The following is a 22,089-nucleotide window of genomic DNA, read 5'->3' on the forward strand; positions in this document are numbered from 1 at the left end:
GATCTTGACTTTTTGGGGGCCGGAATTTTTGACCAGCAAATTAGGAAGCGAGGAATTGGCGAGAAATGATTGAGAACAGAATCAATTCGAGAATAGACGATAAGTTTCTTCTGGGCTATGGATGGCTTCCGCTTTATCAGACAGTCTCGGTCTGTAAGATCGCACTAGCGACTAAATTCAAATGCCCACGCCGTACTAGCATCAGTCTGAAAGATCGGGAATGTCAACGCATCACCGAAGTATGTGTGCGAGACAATGCCACGATCACTCGGGGAATCCACTTCTTCAAACACAGACGTGCCCGCAAATCCCCAAGTCTGAATATCAACCGTGCCTTCAGATGGAAGCCCAACAGCACTCATTCCCTTGACGGTAATCTGCCAATTGCCTGCCGTAATCCGTGTTCCTGACAGAATGCGAACTTTGTCCGAATCAACTGTCGCATAGACATCAAACAGGCGATCTCCGGTGCCGGAAGTTTCGACACGGTGTCCCGTCATGTTCGCTTTGTAGTACTTATATACCTGGAACTCAGGGGCCGGTGCGTAGTCGGTCGCATTATAATCGGTCGCATTTGATTTTTTCGTCAGGAGATTTGCCATGAGGTCGTGCAGAGTCCATCCACTGAGCCAATTTCCACGCAGCCCCAATGCATCGTATCTTTCTAATCGCGAAATCCACCATGCAGCTCCAGCAGGGACTTGCTCGCCGTAATTGGCGTACTCGTTGATGTTGATTTGGCGATCAGGAAGACCGAAAGTTTTCAAAAGCGTCGCAAGAGTGCCGTTTGTGTTCTGAAGGTCATTGTCCCAATCACTTGTCACACCTTCCAGATGGTAAGAATATTGCTCTGGAATGGTTTTGTTGCCCGCGATCTGAGCCAGCCAGTTGCTCCACCAAGTGTTTCCAGGCACCGGACGGAAGGCCAATGATGGGCCGGTGATCTGGACAGTGTAGAAGCTAGGATCCTCTCTTTGCGAACCATTTGGATCAGCGCTCGTCCAGTGGAAGATTTAGAAGCTAACACATACCGAAGCAGCTTATGGGTACGAATGTACAAGTCAATCCACTGCTGCTGACTCCGTTCCCAGAAAATACTAATGTCGGGTTCATTCCAAATGTCCCAAACTAGACCCTTCAGCGCATTGTTTGCCTTGAGGTCCTTCATCAAAGTCCTGACAAACAAGTCATAATCCGACCAGTCGCCTCCATCGCCAGGCCAAACGGTCGAAGAGTTAGCATGGTCGGTTCCCCATACATCGTGCGGCAGCAGAATAAAGTCTGCACCATACTTGCGACAGGTGCGGTAATTTGATAGCGTCGATTCCAAGCGCCCTTTGTACTCTGTCATTCCCCAGATCCAGCCTCGCGCTGGCGCCTCGAGCTGTGCGCCTCCAGCGCGACCATAGCGGAATCCTATATCGGTGTACCAGTGATCAGGGATTTGATTCGGCGTATCAGGGATGCCATAGATGAAACCAGACGCCCAGTGAACCGGCTTCCCTTTTGACACGCTGAGGCTGACGGTGGCTGTAATGTTGTCCGCTGTCACCAAACCAGCGGTGAGGAGAGATGCGAAGATACTCCACAACATGATGTCGAAGTTGTTTCTATGTTGATGGACTTTTCGTTGTGTTTTTTCTTTTTTTTCCGTGAAAGGTGCAGATTAAGCTGCCTTTTATCCCAACTCCGAGCGTGCTGCATCCCACATCTTCTCCGCAATTCTCATATGTTGTCTCTGTGGCATGTTGTCCATTCTCTTCTGTGTAAATGAATTGTGGGGGGAAATGCGGAGCTCCGGGGACTTTGCAGTTTATGTGTTTAAGGAACGGGTGGAGAGAGAACCCTGAAGAGGTGGCGTTGCCCTTTGCGCACTATGCATAACGTTAATCTGGTCATAACCATATATTCTCCGGCGGGGGCCACAACATGTTAGAGGGTCCTGTTCCTGTTCCAGCATTATTCCGGTGGATCGAGGATATCAACGGATCGAGTGATAGCACACGCTTACTAAAGTTCATCGCTCCTTTGATCACTCAGACATATTGTCATCACGATCTTCTGCGGTGAATATGGCTTCGCGATGGATACCTTGTCACGTTGGTATTCTCGGGCTACTCGTATAGATCGCATTATACAATCAAGGTAGAAAGACTTGAAATCAGTTTCGCGGATAGAAGGAACCCTCGTCGCACCAGGGTAGAACTGAGAGGAACACACTTACACCATGGTTCAATTTCAAGAGCAACAATCCTCACGAGCACTACGCAGTCTGCAGGCTCAAGCAGCTTCGACCGCCTCCATAAACACAAGAAAATTGACTAGCTAGTGTATGCCCATATTCATTATTTATCTTATCTATATCCGAGAGTCTTTCTCAGCACTGTGAACAATCGTTTCATGGATCACTTTGATGCCTCCACCATGACTAGTGTGGCTGGTCGCATCCCAGTCCCCCTCGCCGGCAGTGCATGTAGGTGGTTGCTGGCGGGAGGTTGGCAGTATCATCTGCTCATCACTAATAGTATTCCACTGCGTATCACCTGGGATGGAGAGTGGATGGCGGAACTTCTTGCGCCTCGCGTACCCACTGGCATCGCCATCTGATAGTTGGTAGGCTGGATAGCTCTCAGAACCACCGCCTCTCGAGGTAAGATAGAGACCTGCACGACGAGCAAAACGACGGAAGAGCGGGTAGATCATTGGGATATTGCCGATGACCACAGCGACGAAGGTTTCTCGACAGGCCCAACTGCCGGCTTGTTCGGCACCATTTGCACCAGCCTGGGACAGACGGTGTTTGAGTTAATATCCAAATTAATATCCAAAACTGATTCGAGGGGTTGGGAGGGTGTTCTTACTGTCACAATCAAGACGCAGCGTAGAATACCAGCCATCATGACGAAAAGACCGCCGCTGAAAAGAACAAGGAGCTCAAGCTTTTCGCGCCAGTGAAGACGAGCCTTGAAGAGCATCTGGATAGCATTGTGGTGAGTTTTGCATTGCCATCGAAAGTTGGAAGAGCGATTTGCATACCGGAGCAGGGATACTAATGAGGTAGAGATCGGTCGCAACGTTCAGCACAACTGTAACGTAGATGTCGATCTTTGAAACGGCAGGTTGACAGATATCTGTCCAAATTCCCACGGTTAGAGAACTACCCTCCCATCTCAAATCCGGCCAATTTTGTTTTCTTTCCACTTACTTCCAGGGTCCGGATAGATCTGCCAGTTCTTGTGCATCGGATAACAACCAAAGAGAATGGAACAAATGGTAGCAATGTAAGTAGCGGCGATCAAGCCGTATGCGATGTGGATTCGAACTCGCATGTTGATCAAGCCCGCTCTATGCCGTTGTTAGCACTCTGAACAGATGGAAGCTTCAAACGCTGCATGCTCTCGAGTACAAGCGAAGCGTTTTCCGGGGATCTTACGTCAAACGAGAGTAGAAGATGGCCATGCAAGTCTTCAAAAGCCATAAAAGCAAAGTATACAGAGACCAGCCGGTCACCTGGACCTTTGAGCCTCCCACGCGTAGACGATATTCCTCGGAGTGGGTAGACAGTTGCTTGCGTTGTTCATCTGTCATGGCATTGTTGGCAAGGCCTTTGAACCATGCCCCCACCATGTATGCAGCGCCGGTTTCCAGCCCGTATACCACCTATGTCAATCAGCAATGCTTCCAAAGAGTGAATCGTATCTGTAGGTTCTCACATACACAAGCCAATAGCATCAGATAATCGTCTGCCTGGAAGTTCCTCGGTCCTACCATGATCCATCGAGCTATAGTGCGGAGAGCAATGATCACAATGGCCACTGCCAAGAGTGTGAAAGCCTCCGTGACAAAGTCACCCATGGTGGATTCGGTGTTTGCGGGTTATGGTTTGTTTGCTGAATGCCCGGGAGAACTGGAGAAAGAAGGCCTCCGGGGGGGTTCATTCAGATAAAAGAAAGACAACGACACCCAAACCATCTAAGGGAGAGAGGGAAGGTAGGGGTGTGTGAATAGCAAAGCAGGGTAAGAAATAAGACGGGCAAATAGTAGGTGACTATCTCTGTGACTTGTGGTTTCCCCCGGGAGGCCCTCTGCTTGTCATTGGAACCAGGCCAGACAACAAAGAAGAGAGCCCGCAAAACGGTCGACTTATAAATGCCCAAACTCCAAAATTGGGAAAAACAAAAATCAAGACAAGAGTGGATGAATCAACCGTCTCCAAGCCGCCAGTGGCGGGAGAAGAGCCAAGAAGCTGGGAAAAATATGGCGTACGTTGGAAGCAAAGACCCATCCTGATGGAGAAACTCTGACACGAGCTCGCCTTCTGAGTGGCCGATTGACCAAGAAGACACTGATGGATACCCGGCTAGCGGCAACGGTTCCGTTCATGACATTTGTCCTACCGATGACAGTTGTGACTTTTGACACAAGTCGATTATCGGGCTTCTCCCTGTCCCCACTGCCCAAACGCCCCATCGGGGAGGATGGTCTTACGGTCCAGACCACATTTGTTGCTCTGCTGCAAGCTTCACCTTCGCTTCCGGCTGGCGGGTTGTTGGTAAAGCCAAAAAAAAAAGGAACCGCTTGAAGCTCCACTGCTCCCCTGAGTTCAACACGGAGTTTCCTCATGCAGCAAAGACGATCGGCAGTGGCTAAGCCTGTGGAAAGTCTCGTAGGTGTTCTGGGACTATACGGCGACTAGTCAGAAAAACACTACTACACCAATACACTCTGTACTCCGTCCCTGTACTCCGTGTTCCATACCATGCCCTACATTTAGGCTGGTGCGAGTCAGGAAGACGTGCCCATCCCAAAAGGTTGAGTCTGTCCAACACTCCAGTCAGTTCTCTGCTGCATGATTCGGTTACACCGACAGGGAATGACTCGCCGGATGGCTGACCTGGCAGGCCATTTTCTTTGTCTGCCACCAGAACAACTCACCAACTCTGCGAACGCAATGACGCAGTTACAAACCCTGGTTGTAACGATGGGATCTGTCAAAAGCCGGGTCAGTTATAATTTTGATGACCGACTTTCTTGGTGGCGCCGCGGTACTCGCTAATTCATGTGTAATCAATCAATCGATCTTCCAGTCGCTCTTCCTCTCCCGTCATAAGCGTAATCGACTGTACTTACTCTCCAAGGGTATCAGCATTGCCGATCTGCCTGTCGGAGATTGCATCTTGCAGAGCACGTCCAGAATAAGATTAATCTAGGCTCCCAGAGAAGGTTAATCGCAGTCTGCCAAACACTTTTGCCCATCATGCATTGGGAACCAGTACAGAGTGGATGCCTATTGTTGTTCGTTGATTGACTATGGAGTCGATCAGTTGCAACTTGCTTATGCCTAAACCTATCTTTGTGTCTATCTCTATTTTTGCTTTTGTCGCCTACGCTCCGAATCACTATCTTCCTACTAGAATAGTGCGATTTTTTTCATCGGAGATTGACCGCAGCAGAATCCCAGAGATAGTCCAGCTTCTATCAATTACAAGTTTGTTTTGTTCCGTGTCATTTTCTTGCTATATCCTGCCATGCCTCCTGTCAAATTAAGGGACAATGATCCTCGGTCTCGCCCCAGTAGTAACCAGGGTTCGCCGAGTCGCTGACACGTTTTCTGGCAGCTTTCTTTGTTTAGGCCCATCGCCACCAGCCCCGGGTCAGTTCCATGTTTCAAAGCACGGGAGGGGGGGCGGGCGCTAGGCCACAAGTACGAAAACAAAAACTGCCATGGAGTCATGGACCAGAACAACTCTGTTTACCTTCTACAGTAAGTAAGTTCTGACAACAGCGAATGATGGCCGCTGAGTGTGTTCCAGTAGGTCCAGGACGGAGGAGCCAATCCGCTCGGTCCGGGCGCCCAGTGGGGCTGGCAGTGGATCGCGATGCAGCAAATGGAGAAATAACAGAATCCCAATCCCAGTTCTGCACTTTTCCCATTTGTCTTGATCTGCACCGTTGCGAAAGTTCTTCGATTGTCCCTCTGAGTCCGTCCTTGCGCGCTAGTTTGGACAGGAAGGGATTGACGAGGCGAACAGAGATCTCGCGCTGCACTAGTGACGGCAGCATGCAACCGATCGGACGGGCAGAGCATCGGACATGGCGCTATGTGCAGTAGCAGGCCGCTTGATCTGTTAAGTCTTCCTGATGCAAAGTTTATCCAACTTCATGATCACCATTGAAAGACTGGAGATGTGGGGGTCCAAGGATTGCTCCAGGGGGGACAGACTGCATAATGCTTGATTCTCCGACCGGGGCATTTCAAGGTTATTAACGGATGGATTAGAAAAGAGTTTATCATTATGACCAACGAATCATCCATAAATCATCCAGATTAATCAAACAGCAAACGCGTTCGTTCTGCTCATCTTCGTTGGGTTCCGTTCCACCTTGCGAAAGATTGTTCTGGTCCGCCAGGTCAAGAACCACCAGTTACGTCGTCCGTAATGGAGGGAGCTTTCTTCCTTACTTAGTTTGACTTAGCTCAACGCCCATGCCCATCCTAACGGAACTCTCGTGTGGCTATTCATAGGGTCAGCGAGCTTTGATTTCCTCCAGCCGGGTTAGGACTCCATAGTTCTCGGGCTCTACCGGAAAAAAATACAGGATCAGAAAGGTTAGTGATCATCGATGCGGCCTGGACGTGGGCCACACTAGACCAGACACGCTTTGACCGCAGGAACCAGCAGCCCCTAGCGCACGTCAAACGACGGAGGCAGGTTTAACTTTTGGCACCAGTCTGTCGGGCGTGACAAGATTGCAATCACCATCATCAAAAATAATTCGAATTCTAATCTTAGGCCCAGATGATAGGATGAGTGGAGGAGGAGGAGGGTAGGAGAGAAGTTGTGGTTCTTTGAATGAGCTCGAGTGCGTGCTCTTGGACAAGGCCACCTGCCAGACAGAGTATGGAGTATCGAATACTCCATCCAGAGTACTATATACTCTGTAGAGAATGTACAGGGTATGAAGTACAGTATTTCGATAGTTCAATGGACGAGTCACTGACATTCACTAGTTAGTCAACTCCACTTCGGACCAGCTGCATGCCAAGTCGCCGGCAACGAGGAATGCCCCTGACGAAAAGGGATTTCTTATGAGGAGTTCACTATCCGGTGGGAGCTTTCGGACAGCTACTAAGTTGCTGTATTTAGTTAGCTACAGTAACTACTAATTGCTTAGACCTACAGTCAGTGGGAAATCCGAGGTGGAATGCCGAGTCAGTCTTTTTGAGTTGCGAATTCCGGAGTACAGAGCCTCCTATAGTCCGATCAAGATCCTCTCAAATTGACGTCCAGCCGTGCGCATTGATGATTGCTTCTCCTCTCTCCATCTTCGCCCCGTGGTGGCGTTTCATGAAAGCTACTTTCTTTGACGCCCATGTCCAGCTGCTTCATACCCGAGGTGGATACAAAATTACCAACTTTGGTGGTACTAAGTTGGTTAGCCCAAGCCCTAATCCGCAGTTACGCTTCATTTCCCCCGGTAATTTGGCCAATCTGTCCTCTTCACAGGCCCACTCCAACCGTAGAGGCCAAATAGGAATAGGAATTGGTACCACCAATTCCTTCCGAACTACGGAGTAGCGTGTCTGGTTCGGTGGGCTGGTTGGCTGATCAGTGGCTGTCTCGGTCCAAACAATAAGAATCCATTCCGTCCACCAGCACTGGCAAGGCCTCTCCAGGACTGACTCCGCGGGCGCTCTTTATTTTGGTTTAGCTGCCCTTCAATTGCTAGATGAGAGGAGGTTGGGCTCAATTCCTTAGTTCTCTCTCCTTGGGGTCTCCGCTCGCTCGTTCGCCCTTCAATCGTGCTTTCGTGCTCCATCACACTTCCCTTGCAGGGATCCCCCCGCGCCAGCGAGTCAGTCCAGTCGGTCGCTTTCTTTCATTCAAACTTATACGGTCACCAAGTTGGTGCCCTCAATAAACACATCCGAGCTGTCCCAAACATCCTCAAAAATGGAGAGCGTGGACTTGGTCGTGGTCGGCGCAGGTGAGTCAAGCTGCCCCCGGAATTGTAGTGTTTGGCGCGATCAGCACCACCTTGGATTGTATGCGACTGGTTGGGTACTAACGGAATGGTAACTCTCACCCAGGATGGAGTGGACTTGCGGCCATCAAAACTTACCGCGAGGTGAATCCCGATGGCAATGTGCTCCTGCTGGAGGCCGCCGACTCCGTCGGTGGAGTGTGGGCCAAGCATCGCCTGTACAAGGGTCTCAAGTCCAACAACATGCTGGGCACCTACGAATTCAGTGATTTCCCCATGGATGAGGCTACCTTTGGAGTCAAGCCCGGGGAACACATCCCCGGTGAGATCGTCCAACGCTACCTCGAGGCATATGCCGAGCGGTTTGGCTTCACCGATCGCATCCAAGTCGGCCACCGCGTCGAGAGCGCACAACACAATCTGGACGGAACTTGGCAGCTGAAGGTGTCGCACGGGGAGGAACTGGCGACCATTGAGACGAAGAAGCTGATCGTTGCCACGGGCGTCACATCGCAGGCATATCTGCCCACATTTGAGGGTCAGGACGTCTTCGGAGCGCCCATCTTCCACTGCCGGGACATGCAACAGCACGAACCCGAGACCTTGAAAGCCGGTGAGCGAGTCACCGTGTTCGGCGGTACCAAGTCCGCCTGGGATGCGGCCTACGCCTGTGCGACGTCCGGGATGCAAGTCGACTGGGTCATTCGCGAGTCCGGACATGGGCCAAACTGGATGGCGCCCCCGTATGTGACGCCGCTGAAGAAGTGGCTGGAGAAGCTGGTAACCACCCGACTCCTGACTTGGTTCAGCCCCTGCATTTGGGGAGATGCCGATGGATATACGCGTGTGCGCAGCTTCCTGCACGGAACGTGGCTGGGCCGTAAGATCGTGGATGCCTTCTGGGCCGTACTAGCCGACGACGTCGTGCAGCTCAACGGCTTCAACAAGCACCCCGAGGTGAAGAAGCTGCAGCCATGGATCAGCCCGTTCTGGATTGCCTCCTCGCTCAGCATCCTCAACTACCCCACTGATTTCTTCGATCTCATCAAGGATGGCACGATCAAAGTACACATTGCTGAGCTCGACCACCTCTCCGATCATATGGTGCACCTGTCCACCGGCGAGGAGCTGAAATCTACCGCTCTGATCTGCTCGACAGGCTGGCGCGCTACTCCCAACCTGAAGTTCCTTCCGGAGGGCATTGACCGCGAGCTCGGCTTCCCCTGGAGTAGTGACCCGTTGGATGAAGAGATGGTCAAGGCAGCCGACGAGGAGATCCTTCGTCGATTCCCCCGTCTGCGCGACCAGCCTACTCCCAATCCCAAGTATAAGCCTCTGAACGAGCAAGCCGAGGCGGCAGCCCCCACCCATTCCGACTGGCACGCTTCATGGTGCCCCTCTCGCAAGTCAAGGACCGATCACTCGCGTTCATGGGCATCACCATGACCATCAACACCACCATCATCGCTCAGACGCAAGCCCTCTGGATTGCCGCATACTTTGGCAACCATCTCACCCCGACAGCCGTGGAGCAATGCCCAGCGGCCGTCCGTGCGGCTTCCGACATCAAAGTCGAGGATGATGCGGAGCTCAACCTGGCCTGGGAGACTGCGCTGCACACCGAGTTTGGCAAGTATCGCTACCCTGGAGGCTTCGGTCGCCGCAATCCTGACTTTGTCTTTGACGCACTTCCCTATATTGATCTGATGCTGCGGGATCTTGGTCTGTCGCCCGGGCGTAAACAGGGAATGCTGTCTCGATGCCTCAGCCCTTATGGTACGGAGGACTACACTGGATTGGTGGAGGAGTGGAAGGCAAAGACGTCGGACAAGCCGTGAGAGGCTGCTTTCGTTTTGAAGGACCACTAGCTTTGCACTGTTATTTTCACCTTCGCGCTGCCCGCGAGATACCCCATTTTTATCGCTTATTTACTCTGCAGTTTGAATGACATATAATATTCCTTCAGGATGACTCAAACTTGGCTCTTACTTTTGCATTTGGATGATGAACTGTTCGTCTTTCAGTTTAAGCTATAGACATTCAACGACTCGTTACAAGCACGCTTGCTCGCGGGGTCTCTTCCATATGACCAGAAACATCTCACTTTCTCCTGGTAAATCAGGTAATCATTGAAACGACTTGACATTCAACTAAATCACCCGTACCTCCTCGATTTCCCAACCTGAGTTGAAGTGAAGTCATCCGGGATCTTTGGATACCCATCTTCCTCGAGGTCAAAACGATGCCAAAATGACTAGAGTTATTCTGCAAGGACAAACTGCTCAAAAATAGCGCTGCCAGTCAACACAGACTCCGCATCACGCGCTGTGATTGATGAACACCCAGCGTCACACGCATTTTGGCTCCGCTCAGCTTCAGATTGGCTGACCTCGCCAGTCATAGTTCCTGCCCATCGGAAGTAATATTTCCCATCCCCTGCAATGCGTGTTCCGGAGACATTGGCTCTCAACCAACCTTCCTCTCCGAGGTCAAACTGCAGATGAAATCCATCCGGTATATCACCTGCTAGTGGTGGATATCGCGCGCCGGTTTCAGGGTCTCCAATGGGACGAACAGTAAGCACAGTCGAGTTGCAGGATGAAACCAGCACTTGCCCATCGCGTGCGACATAACTGCTCACATAGGTCGTCTGGGACGGATCATCCAACGCCAGATAACTAAACCAGACGACCGAATAAGGGCCGATCTGGCCGTGGCCCCAGTACCAGCTCTGGACGGATTCTGCAAAGGGTCGATCCGACCAATTCTTTCGAATTTTAGCGCGTGGTCTCTGCTATTATATCGTTTATGGTTCGTACCTTGTCGTGATAAGCAGGTCCTTGGAATTGTAGACGAGAGCCCTTCACGTTGATATCGACTTGGCCCACTGCGTTGGGCTTCAAGGCCGCCCATCCGATATGAGGAGCAAATTCCAATGTTGTTGATTCGGATGTAATACCACATGGCAAGTGAGGTCCCAGTGTCTATTGCCGCGATCGGTCACTAAACAATTATTCTGAAATGGCTCAGACAGACTCACTGATGTCAAACTGAATCGGCCTTCTACCTGCAGCTTTTCCGACGAAATAATCACTTCATACGCAGATAAATCATCCTTGAGGGCAGCCCAGCTAAACCCAGTCGACGACCAATTCCCCGAACTAGGCGAACTTGCGCCCTGTCCGCCCACAACCGTAGCAATAGTGGCAGGCACATATTCTTCCAAAATAGTCCCATTCGCAAACGAAATCCAAAGATACGCAATTAGCACCGATGACTCATTCGATGGAAGCCAGGGGAACGCGGCCGCAGTAGCCGTGAAGAACGTGACGGTCAATGACTCGCGCGGGTCCTGCGCAGAGACAGCATCAAAGTACCACCAGTCAAACACGGACGAATTGAGGATACTAAGCTGAGGAGAGTCCAAAGTCAGCAATGCCTGGGTATCGAGCTTTGACCCCGTCGTGGGAATGTCAAATCGGACACGCGCAGCTCCATCCTGGACGTGGCTCGGGATAACGTAGGTCCAGCTGTGAGCAGTCGAATCGAGAGGGACTTTAGTTCTGGTGGTGACGGTCCTGCCGGGAAGTGCGGACGCCTTTCCCGCAAGGATGCTGGTAATAATTAATCCTGATGAGAGGACCCGAGTCAGTGACGCCTCGAACAGCATGTTGTGATGTATATCAAACAAAGAAATGAGCCGAGGGGGCGTTGGAGGACCATAAGAAGTATCGATATCGAACAATGAAAAATAAGCGAAAGGTTAAATGAGATAGCTAGGAATTGAGTTAGCTAAAGTGAGCAACAAAATATAGCTAGAAGAAAATAATCTCTCATGAAAAAGACTTACAGCCTGTCCAGCCTGCTACTAAATACTTCAACAACAGGAGACATGTTTGCGTGCCTGCAGGTCTATACGGTAGGACATAGGGGACTACCCGAGACATGATTTGTCGATGATTCTCCACTGGCGAAACAACATGCAGTAAGATGTCTCTGCGGAGGAACAGGGCCACTAACCTGACTCAAAGTTCACAAACCATGTGGCCAGCAAACCGCGTGGAACTCGGATCGATCGCGGCGCCACTTCCTCATTAGGGGTCCAATAGAGTGAGACCGCGTTTTGACGTAGGCCCAAGCGTTGGAGAGAGCTTGGCTGTCAATGGTGAGATGAGAGAGAGGTAACCCGGGTGATCTGGATCTGTCCCATTTGTATCGCTTATTCAACATGCGTGGTTTCATGTTGCAGAAGTGCGATGGGGTGTTCTGGAACGGGATTCGTCGCAAAGATACGATCGTACTTCTCCGGAACCCAATTCGGTACCCTGGGCTGACCTAGGGCAATGCCTACTTGGGTCGTAGAATATAAATCAAAAGACACACTCAGCACCAGAATGAAGGCAGCAATTGTCATGGAATGTGGAATGTCAAATGATTCATGCACGGAGATTGCTATATACCATCGAACACCGTGGACTCGCGGTCCATTCCCGTAAAGTCAACAGTGAAATCAGGGGCTCGCTCGGTTCAAATCACAGGAGAAAAGAAAAGAAAAAAAAAACGACAGTACACACGTCACACGTCAGGCTAGAAAAACACAAATAATCAAACAGATCAAAAAAAGAGACAATATCAACCCATCCCAAGATGCCCAAATCACACACCCTTCGCCGAGAAACATGTCGAGCGGAATAAACACAAAGTAAGCGGGAAATAAAAAGGTCAATCGGGCAAGATCAAAAAGATCCCATCAAGAAAAGAAAGAAAGAAAAAAAAAACACCCTCCGACTCCCAATACCACTGTAGGTACACGATCCGTTTCCTCTCCCCCAGGATATACATACACAGAGAAGGGGGGGTTTCAATGTAAATGAGGAGTCGAATGAGATTCATGATGCCACAGGGATGCAAAGCGTAGTCAACGCATACGCCTAGTTACGCCCATTGATCACGGGGCTGCCGTCTTCACTTCGGCCGTCGTTTTTCAGAGTGCCATCCGTGCCAGTCTGATTGCTAACCGCGTCCGAATCACCATCTTTGCCGCAGCCTTTCACCAGGATGTGTCGCTGTGAACATCGGAGTTAGCAAAATGAACATGTAGAGTTGGATTCTCGCATTTCGAATGACATACCTTCAATGCGTCCTTGCGCGAGAAGCTCTTATCACAATGGGCGCAAGGGAAAGGCTTCACGGCCAGATGAATCCGCTTATGACGCTTCAGGTCATGGTTACGGTTGAAGCTCTGGGGGCATTGATCACACTTGAAGGGTCGGTCGGCGGTTGGACCAGGAAGATGGTGCGCTGCGGGGTGCGCACCGTAGAGATGCTGGGTGTTGGCGATATGTCCACTATTGAAACCAGGCAGGATCCCCGATTGCATTCCTCCCATCATCGACATGGGACTGTTCGGGCTGTGGACGTTGGTCATGATAGGACCTGACATGGCGGGGAGAGAATACGACGGCCAGGGCTGGCGAGGGAAGGTCAACGGAGGCTGACCACCGGGACTTTGTAGAGGCATGCGCGACCCGGGGTGCATGCCAAGGCCTCCATGGCCCCCGAGGGGGATTGGGCCCTGCGTAGATGGGAGAAAATCCGGGTTGATGGCTGGGATTGGCGTAGAGGGAGTGCATTTTCTGGTTGTAGGGGTCATTCGATGGCAGAGATGCGGTCGATGCGGTGTGACCGGAGTGATAGAGACCCATGGTGACGGAATGCGGTCCAGGGGCAAGAGTGGTGGGCGCGGGTAGGGCTTGCGAGAAGGACGCCATTGGAGGCGCCTCATAGGGCTGAGACAGTCCGTCTGTCGTGGGAGGCGAAGTCACTGGGCCGGAACGAGTCACACCCGATGGCGAGAAGGAGCTGCGTCCAGAATAAGCCGCATTGTGCCCCGAGACCCATTGACCTGGCCCGGCTCCTGGGGCTCCGTACGGAGTGGTGCCAGGCCAATACGCCGGGGGCATATCCGAGGAAACGCCCGATGAGGGCGGCAAGGAGTGAGAGTTGGTCCCCGTTTCCCCCGATTGATTCGTCGCGGGAGGCGTCAACAGGTTCCCCACGCTCACATTCGCCGGGGCATGCGATAGGGGCGGATGATTGGAGTGCTGGGTTTGATATTTGGGAGCCGCCGTGCCCGTCAACCCAAATGGCGGCGGCGGTAATTCAAAGCTGGGCAGCGTCGGGGCTGCTGGGCGACGGGAGTTTATCGGCTGGGAAGTGAGGTGATCCAACGCAGTGCCCATGCCGGGGGCAGGTATGGCGGGAACAGTCAGAGCCGCCATGTGGGCTGAGGGATCTCGCGGGCCGGCGTACAGGTCGGCGTCGGACAGGGAAGATTGCAGATGGGGGGGGCAAGGGCCCAGCAAATGAGTTGACCGGGTTCAACGTCCAGTCTCGACCACCAGGATGGGCCCCCGAAGGGCTCGAAGGATCCAGGAGGGGCGAGCTGTTGATCGCTGGGGGTCGCGATCGGGATGAGAAGAGTCGGGCCGCGACTCTAGTCGATCTCTAGCCGCGTGTGGGGGGGTTAAGAGAAGGGTGGAGGAGGCGGCGAAATGCGTGCGACGAGGGGGAGATCTGGAAGCGTTTGTGTCGCAAAACGAGATTCCGGGACTTGCGATGTTGGTGCTCGGAGGAGGTGGGCGCTTGTACACCTTTGGGGGGGTGCGCGTCGCAAGCTCAAGAGCCGAGAGATGAGAGCGGGAGAGAGAAGAGCGGGGGGACAGCAAAGGTTAATTCAGTCGCGAGGAGATCCGCGCAGCCGCGGGAGAACAGGAAGAGAAACGAGATCACGGTCGAGGATAGCGCAAGTGGTGCATGATCTCTAGAAAGGAAGAGTCGCGCGGCTCAAACTATACAGGAAGGGGGAAGAAATCCAAGCCAAAGCTGGAGACGGGGAAACGTCAGAATCGAGCCAGTCAGCTCAGCCGTGAAGCTGCTTGACAGTCGCAGAGGGGAGAGAGAGAGAGAGAGAGTCGAGTAGAGAGGAGAGGAGAGAGGAGAGAGTTGAGGCGAATGGGGAGGGAAAGGACAAGCCCGTGGCGTTGGGGGAGGCGCAGAAGCGTGGGGGAGGAACAGGAGGAACTGGGGACTGATGAAGGATGAATGATATAGAACGAGGTTATTGGGGAGAGTCGACACAGTCCTCCGGCGGAATTTCAGGTGTTTCAGTTGGTCCGGGTTGTTCGGGTCCAAGAGTCGACGAGGCAAAAGGGAAGAGAGAGGGGGGAGAGAGAGAAAGAGAGAAAGAGAGAAAGAGAAAAGGGAAAAAGGAGGACCGAAAAAGAAAAGGTGCGAACAAGCGAGCAGAAGAGGACGAGGAAGAGGCAAGCTAGCGGACCGGTAGAGCGGGTGGGATTCAGGGCAAATAAAGTAGGAGACGAGCAAGTCGACGAGTAGGGTTTTTCTTTTATTTTATTTTCCCAGAAGAGTATATGGCGGAGATGGGTTGAGGGAGGGGGAGAGAGAGAGCGAGAGAGAAAGACAAGAGAGAGGGAGAGGGAAATAAAATGAAAAATAAAAATAAAATAGAATTAGCATGATATGGGACAGGCCCACGTCCACGAGATGAGAGAGCGCGAGCGAGAGAGGAGAGTCGTCCAGTCCAGTCCAATCCAGTCCAGTCCAGTCGTCGTCCAGCGACGGAAAAAAAAGGTAAATAACGGGGGCACCCGAAAGAATGGAAGACAAGACAGAGAGAGAGAGAAAGAGAGAGTCCCAGGAAAAAAAAATTATGGAGCCACGGTCGGCGATGGTCTGGCCAGCGTGGGGAAGACCAGGCCTGGGACGGGGAGATGGAGATAGTTAACTATGCACTATCCGATGATTATGCTTCCTGTTGACTACGTTAACTTACTTAGATTATTCTGCATTCGACAGCTCCTCGAGACCAAGTCGTAAAGGAGAGATGCTGAGGACATGGGTATCGTCGCGTCATAGTCAGACGGTCATCTTATTGGATTGCCATTATTGCTATATTGCCATAGGATCATCCGAGTATCTCATTCGTAGTCCTTGTCCAGAGGAGGGAGGGGGGTGCGGTCCATGGGATCCATCGTTTTTATACCGAGTACGATGGAACATCTACGTATGCAACTGCAGCACTATTCATGAACACACTCCAGAACCTATCAAGATACCGATAGGTTTATACTTGGACGACCTGCAGACGAACTAGATCTATCCCACGAATACGCGAAACAAAACCAAAACAAAAAAAAAAAAAAAAAAAAAAAAAGAAGACAAGATGGGGTCCATCAGCATTCGGACAAGGTACTCCTCCCCAGACGCATACGAGATATGAGCATAAAAGGATGACAGACAGAAAAGAGAAACGAACCCCAAAGTCCGTCTGACTGTCGACCCGTGGGGGGGGCAACGACCAAGAAGAGGGGCAACAAGACAACGTGGTTGACAGGCCCGAATCGACCTACCGCGACCCAGAGATAGGACCCAGCAGACCACCATCCAATAACCACACTCGCAGCCGAGACCGTCTGGACCCTCCTCGAACCAACACTGTCCCAGTCAATCGATTCAAATCCAAAGCAGTCCTGGACTTCTTGACTCCCAGTCCTCGTAGTCCTAAGTAGTCCCTTGGCACGGCTAGTCCCCTTCTGGAGCTCCTGCTTGCCATTCTCCCCTCGCCTATCCGTCTCTGGTTGGCCGTTCCGACCTGAAATCGAGATCGTCTCTTGTATCACTCGATCGCGATCGCCACTGGAGGACAGAGGTGGGGGAGACTCTACTCTGTTCTTTAAATCTGTATAGATACAGACTATGATTGACACCGTTCCAATGGAAAAAAAAAATTGAAGACCAGGTCTCATATTTTCTTCTTCGATTTCTTTTTTTTTTTCTACGTACTCGGCTGAGGTCGCTCTGAAAGCATGCTCAACCTATTTTGGACTTTTTTAAATTAAAACCTGGGAAGGGGCCCGGGGCCTGTTTAGTGAGAAAGCAAGCGATTGGGAGATCTGAAGAGAGGGTGGGAAATTAAATACGGTAATCTTGACGAGTACCTCAGAACAATTGAAAGTCATAATATAAGAATCATCAGACGAGAGGGGGGCAAATAATCCCGAACATCCAGTAGAAGCTCGTCCTTGATAGGTGACCGCGAGAAAGCGAGAGCGAGAGAGAGAGAGAGGCTCCTGGTCTTGGACTCTGGGTATCTTTCGTTTTTTTTACCCTTTTCCCTCCTTGCGTCCCGACTGATCGTGTGAAAAAAATAAAATAAAATAAAATAAAATTCAGAGTCCGCAATGGTTGGCGCTAGCGTAGGGACTTCCGGAGACAAAATCTATTCTGGTCCACTCTCCGGCTTTGGCCCGGCATCGAAGAGTGTACTGTACAAGCTACAGTACACTAAAATGATCATGAAAGACAAGCGACCGATAGAGAATGGGCGGAGTACCGGAGGCAGTATGGATGAGGAAGAAACTCTTGGGGAAGTTGTTCTCTCGTACTCCGTACAGTACCGTAGTATGGACCGGCACTAAAACCAAATCGACGAAACTACCAAACTATGGGGACTTTGAAGAGAGACAGATACTGTACAATAGAAAGTAGAATAGAAATTAAGTAGAATAATCATCCAGAGAAGGGGAAGTCGACTCGGTCCCAGCCAGTCACATTTCACGTGAAGATTCCTGCCCAATGAACCCACCCCCCATTCTCCTCCACCTCTTCCTTTTCCTCTTTCCATATCATCCTCCCATGGGAAACACCAATCGAGCGCGTGTCAGGAGGACGCACGGACTGGACCCGGAATGGCCAGAATACGAGAGCCATGGGAGGTCTGGGGCGGCTGCGAGCAAAGGGTAGAGACAAGCGAGCTGTACGGCCCGCCATTCGCTACAGCAAACTGGCCTCCCGCACGCGAGTGCCAATGCAGTTTAGCGCCAGTCATTCAATTCCCTTCATGCCGGGTCATCTGCAAAGCTTTTTTCGCCCCCAACAGCCGAGGGAAGGGAGAGAGGGACGAACTGGGAGGCGAGATACGGTGTACGAAGGGACGGAGGACATACACAGAGGAGGAGGAGGAGGAGACGGAGGAAGAATACCCAGACCTGGGAGATAATTGGGCAAGTTGAGGAGAAGAAAACGGAGAAAAAAGAAACAAGTCGCTCGGCAGGGGACCTGCGTGATTGGTCCCCGGGTTCCCCGATGCCTCCTTCCGTCGTGGTTGCTGCGTCTATTGTCGTCTGATATTCCTTCAATGCCTTCAATCCCAATGAGGATAGAATCCGGAGAATGATCCTACAACTCCGTAGGGATACTACTGGAGGTCTGTCTGTCTTTCTGCCTTTTGTTGGGCGATGATTACTCTGTTCTTCTTAACGGTCTTATTCATTCTTTGGGTCGAGGGTCAGGTTCCGTTCGACCAATTCATTTGTACACGTTGGCAACTCATTCATGTTCGGCAGATTCCATGTCCCAAAGGATATACTCATCCAGTCCATACAGTTATTGGACTAGTCCATTGGGTGGCCAGGACATTATCCACGTCCCGTTAATCTAGAGTCTCGAGAATATCTCCGAGTATACAGAGTATTACTATACTAACTATTCATACTATTTTCATTCTACTTGCCTAACCCTCTAGATACGATTTAAACCATGTCCTCCGTACTGTACAGTAGCTAATTGAGTATGTACTTGGTAGGATCTGTACAGGATGCTCGCATAAAGTTCGCCTCTGGGGTCGCCTAGTCCCAGTCACCAGGATCCCATCAACCGTGGCACTCATTGGCGGTGCCCCAGCCAAACAACCATAAAATCTCCCCAATCGCCATTCGCGCCAACGGGTTGGGTCCGGTCTGGTCGCCGCGGCGCGTGTGATCGGGGTGGCGTGCGGAATGGCTCACTCCCCCCTTAATAACTGGGTCCGGAGTCCTCCACACGAGTCACGGCGCCCGTGCATGTCCTGGTCGTTTCCACGGACCAGTTACGACGGCTCTCTTTCGGCCAATAGGCGGGTGGCGATGACATTGGCTTTCCGAAAAAACATGCACGGACGCTCTTTGACAGATGCTCATGGCGAAGCTAAAACGAGAGGAAGGTGGAGGAGAGGCAAAAAGAGTTGCCTGGGAAAGGTTAATGGCCCAGGCCCTGTCGATCGATATACAGAGTGAGTATTTGATATGTATGAAGTAGAGTATTGACATCACTTGCCACTGTCTGCTCGCTATGGGGGTGCTCGATACGGAGTTACAGAGTGCGCTTATTGGCATGTACGACTTGGAAAATATACACTGTAAATTCAGTGGTACCTATAGTGGAGCCTCACGAGACCGCTACGATGAAGACTCTCAACAGAGGAGAAAGTTTAATCGAGCATAGAGGGAGGCTGAACGGGAGTCAGCTGGGAAAGAAATTCGGCAGTGGAAAAGGCGAGAATGGGAAAGAAGGGAAATGACCCATTAAGCTAACGCCCCCTTCGTTTCCAAACGCTCTTTATTGGTGAAAGGTTGGGAGAAGATATCCGGCCTGTTTATTGTTGACTTCGCTTCGGGATGTATCCTCCAGGACGACTTATGGACTGCAGGGGGTCGCGATCGGGCCTGCAGTCGACATTCTGCCTCTAGTCCATTTCGTCTCCGGTCAAGCTTACAATCAGTATTAGTCTGATCAAGAACCTCGGAACTGGGACATACTGTAGTAAGACGAAATGAGAGAGAAAATCAAATTACATCAAACTATCCCGTAAGACGACACAATAGTACCAAGTGATCACGAATCAGGACCCAAGGAAAGTTCCGAAGGTCGAACAAGAAAGACCCCCTCATTGAAAGTGCCAAGGTCACATTCTGAGTAGTAGTCCACATGCCACCGCGTTGTTGTCTTACAATTTAGTCCCCCTCGATAACGAGCTAGCGAGATTGGATGCGGAGGAGTAGGGCCGGCGACAAGGAACAGTTGCAAATGGCCTCCGTCGCGTCCGGATTGACTACTACAGTAGGAGCACTAGTAACTCCCAGGGTTGTCTTTAAAGTCCATGACAACAGGACTGGAGTGAAATAATAATGGGTGACTTCGTGTACTTTGCTCTTCCATGCTGGCATGCCCCGTCTAGGGTAGATAGTACGGAGCCCCGAGCATTCAAAACGCGAAGTTGTAACACTTGCGGCGTAATGGACTTGACAGTTTCCCCCCCCCCACCTTTAACGTTGTTCTGTTCTGCTCTTGTAAAATGTACTAGTCACCCGCCCGTAAAACCGATGCCCAAAGTTGTAATTACCACTATTCATCTTTCTCATAACATTAGCTCCTCCTGCCTTCTAACGAGACAATTCAGGGCATCAACTGGCGAATAAAGCCCTATCCTTAACCTTCCCCCTCCATATCGCCACCACCGCCAGTAGTCTGAGGCGTCGATCACGGCCGCCTCAAGCCCTGAACCCAAGATCGATCGTCTGGGGGGTTCTCAGGGGAGCCACCACTGCACGACAATGGTTCGCAGCCGATTTGCCGACGATCCCCAGCCCTCATGCAAGGCTTCGGGTGGGTGCAAATGTGACAGCACGCAAGTGGATCCAGGACGGGAATGGCTCTGTCGCGGGTACACTTGGAGTCGTTCGCCGGGTGCTCACTGTTGTCGTTTGTTCGTCGTGCTAGGCACAAACCATGCGATCGACGTCGGTTCGTGCCGACGTGGCTTCGGGGTAAGGCGTTCACGGCGTCCAAGCCAGACGCCCTGCTGGTCGAGTCAAAGTCCCTGCTGGAGTGTTTCGCGCGGAAGTTGACCGAGTCAGCCCTGTCGGAAAAGTCGGCCACATCGGAAGATCTGCATTCATGGGGGAATAAAGTGTGTAAAGGCTAACAGGAATGCTGCGCGGGCCGAGACTCTGAGTGCAGGTGAACTATACACTGGACGTTCTATTCTGCTCCCTTAACTATTCCAGGTAATATTCCCGACTTGCCTCTTGGTCTTGAATCAGGGGGTGGGAGAGGAGTTAACCATTCTGCTGGTGGGTCTTTGGTCAATGCATGTTTCACTTGTATGTGATTTAGCTGTCTGTTGTTGTGGTTGTGATTGTTTTCCGGTCGGGCCTATGCTGTATGGCATCTCAACCGGTCAGACGTGCAGGAGCTGAGCCGCACAGGGTGTGTGGGCCAAGATGAGAGATCTATTGATCTTCACCTTGGAAGGCATACATGGATGGCTAGCTGCAGGTGGAGGGTGATAAAAGCATCCAATTATGCATGCTCACACTGTCTAGCTGAGTCTTCTGCCCTCGACATGCAAATGCATTCTCGATCTTCTCCACCAGTGCACAAGTGCATGGGACAACCGAAGGTTGTGCAACGATGCTGATGCGGGGCCAGATTTTCTCGATAGATCGCAATTACAGCCCAGTATATTATGAATAGAGAACTCAGATTCTTGTGCCTTGCCTATATGTAGTTCCTACGCTTACAATCGCGCTCCTGAACTTAGTCCCGAAATGTGCACGGCTATCTTTGTATCGCCATTTGCAGGATGCTCAGTAACCCACCTCCGTGGTAACTCCATCCCGATGACTAGGTTGATTGTTTTAGATGGGTACAAATGCACAGCTTCGTAATGTCATTCCGTCTATATTATTTGCGTGAACCCCCGCCACGGGCGTTAGTGAGGTGGAGATGGACGTGCCCTTATCGGGCCGAAGTATATATTCCCACACTACGGGGCTCACCTAGCTCCCGCGACCGTGCAAAGCTTCGAATTCCACACATTTAACCTCGTCTAACACCACATGTTGCCAGAATGATATTCGAATTGTAGATCACTCGAGCATGTCACTGCTCTATTTCAGTAGCCTAGGTAAGATTTCGTCCAAGTCGGCTATATCCTGTTTAACCCGTTCGAATTGCCGACGGTCCGATGACGTCGTTTGGCGGGGTAACCTCCAGATTGTCCTCTTTATCGCAAAAGACCACGACCTCCTGCTCACCTCAGCTCCTCCAGCTCTGAACCAGTTCCTCAATTGCTCGGTTCGTGCATCATTATCTCCTCTGAAATCTGAATTACTCCCTCAATACCCTAACAAATCAACACCCTGTAGCTTCTCGCTTCAAACTACCTTCTCCCCTCACCCATTCAACACATCCTCGGCAAAA

General features: G+C 51.3%; 5 protein-coding genes across 5 annotated transcripts; 1 reads left to right on the top strand and 4 right to left on the bottom strand.

Moving 5' to 3' along the window:
• Positions 1-164: 164 nt before the first annotated feature.
• On the bottom strand, positions 165-1,594 carry N7458_008758 (uncharacterized protein; the record flags this gene model as incomplete). The annotated part of the gene is made up of 2 exons (XM_056912140.1): positions 165-996; positions 1,032-1,594. 2 exons carry the CDS (start codon positions 1,592-1,594, stop codon positions 165-167), a joined length of 1,395 nt encoding a protein of 464 aa, XP_056760989.1.
• Positions 1,595-2,358: 764 nt separating this feature from the next.
• Positions 2,359-3,855, bottom strand: N7458_008759 (uncharacterized protein; the record flags this gene model as incomplete). Its single annotated transcript, XM_056912141.1, has 6 exons — positions 2,359-2,784; positions 2,862-2,975; positions 3,037-3,131; positions 3,206-3,345; positions 3,434-3,660; positions 3,718-3,855. 6 exons carry the CDS (start codon positions 3,853-3,855, stop codon positions 2,359-2,361), a joined length of 1,140 nt encoding a protein of 379 aa, XP_056760990.1.
• A 4,100-nt stretch (positions 3,856-7,955) lies between these two features.
• On the top strand, positions 7,956-9,824 carry N7458_008760 (uncharacterized protein; the record flags this gene model as incomplete). The annotated part of the gene is made up of 3 exons (XM_056912142.1): positions 7,956-7,989; positions 8,093-9,311; positions 9,335-9,824. 3 exons carry the CDS (start codon positions 7,956-7,958, stop codon positions 9,822-9,824), a joined length of 1,743 nt encoding a protein of 580 aa, XP_056760991.1.
• Positions 9,825-10,246: 422 nt separating this feature from the next.
• On the bottom strand, positions 10,247-11,656 carry N7458_008761 (uncharacterized protein; the record flags this gene model as incomplete). The annotated part of the gene is made up of 3 exons (XM_056912143.1): positions 10,247-10,777; positions 10,806-10,970; positions 11,027-11,656. 3 exons carry the CDS (start codon positions 11,654-11,656, stop codon positions 10,247-10,249), a joined length of 1,326 nt encoding a protein of 441 aa, XP_056760992.1.
• Positions 11,657-12,917: 1,261 nt separating this feature from the next.
• On the bottom strand, positions 12,918-14,267 carry N7458_008762 (putative C2H2 finger domain protein; the record flags this gene model as incomplete). The annotated part of the gene is made up of 3 exons (XM_056912144.1): positions 12,918-13,052; positions 13,118-13,456; positions 13,515-14,267. 3 exons carry the CDS (start codon positions 14,265-14,267, stop codon positions 12,918-12,920), a joined length of 1,227 nt encoding a protein of 408 aa, XP_056760993.1.
• Positions 14,268-22,089: the final 7,822 nt, after the last annotated feature.

This window comes from Penicillium daleae (genome assembly GCF_028827525.1).
Source record: "Penicillium daleae strain IBT 16125 chromosome Unknown utg000008l_segment0_segment0, whole genome shotgun sequence".
Taxonomy (NCBI): domain Eukaryota; kingdom Fungi; phylum Ascomycota; class Eurotiomycetes; order Eurotiales; family Aspergillaceae; genus Penicillium; species Penicillium daleae.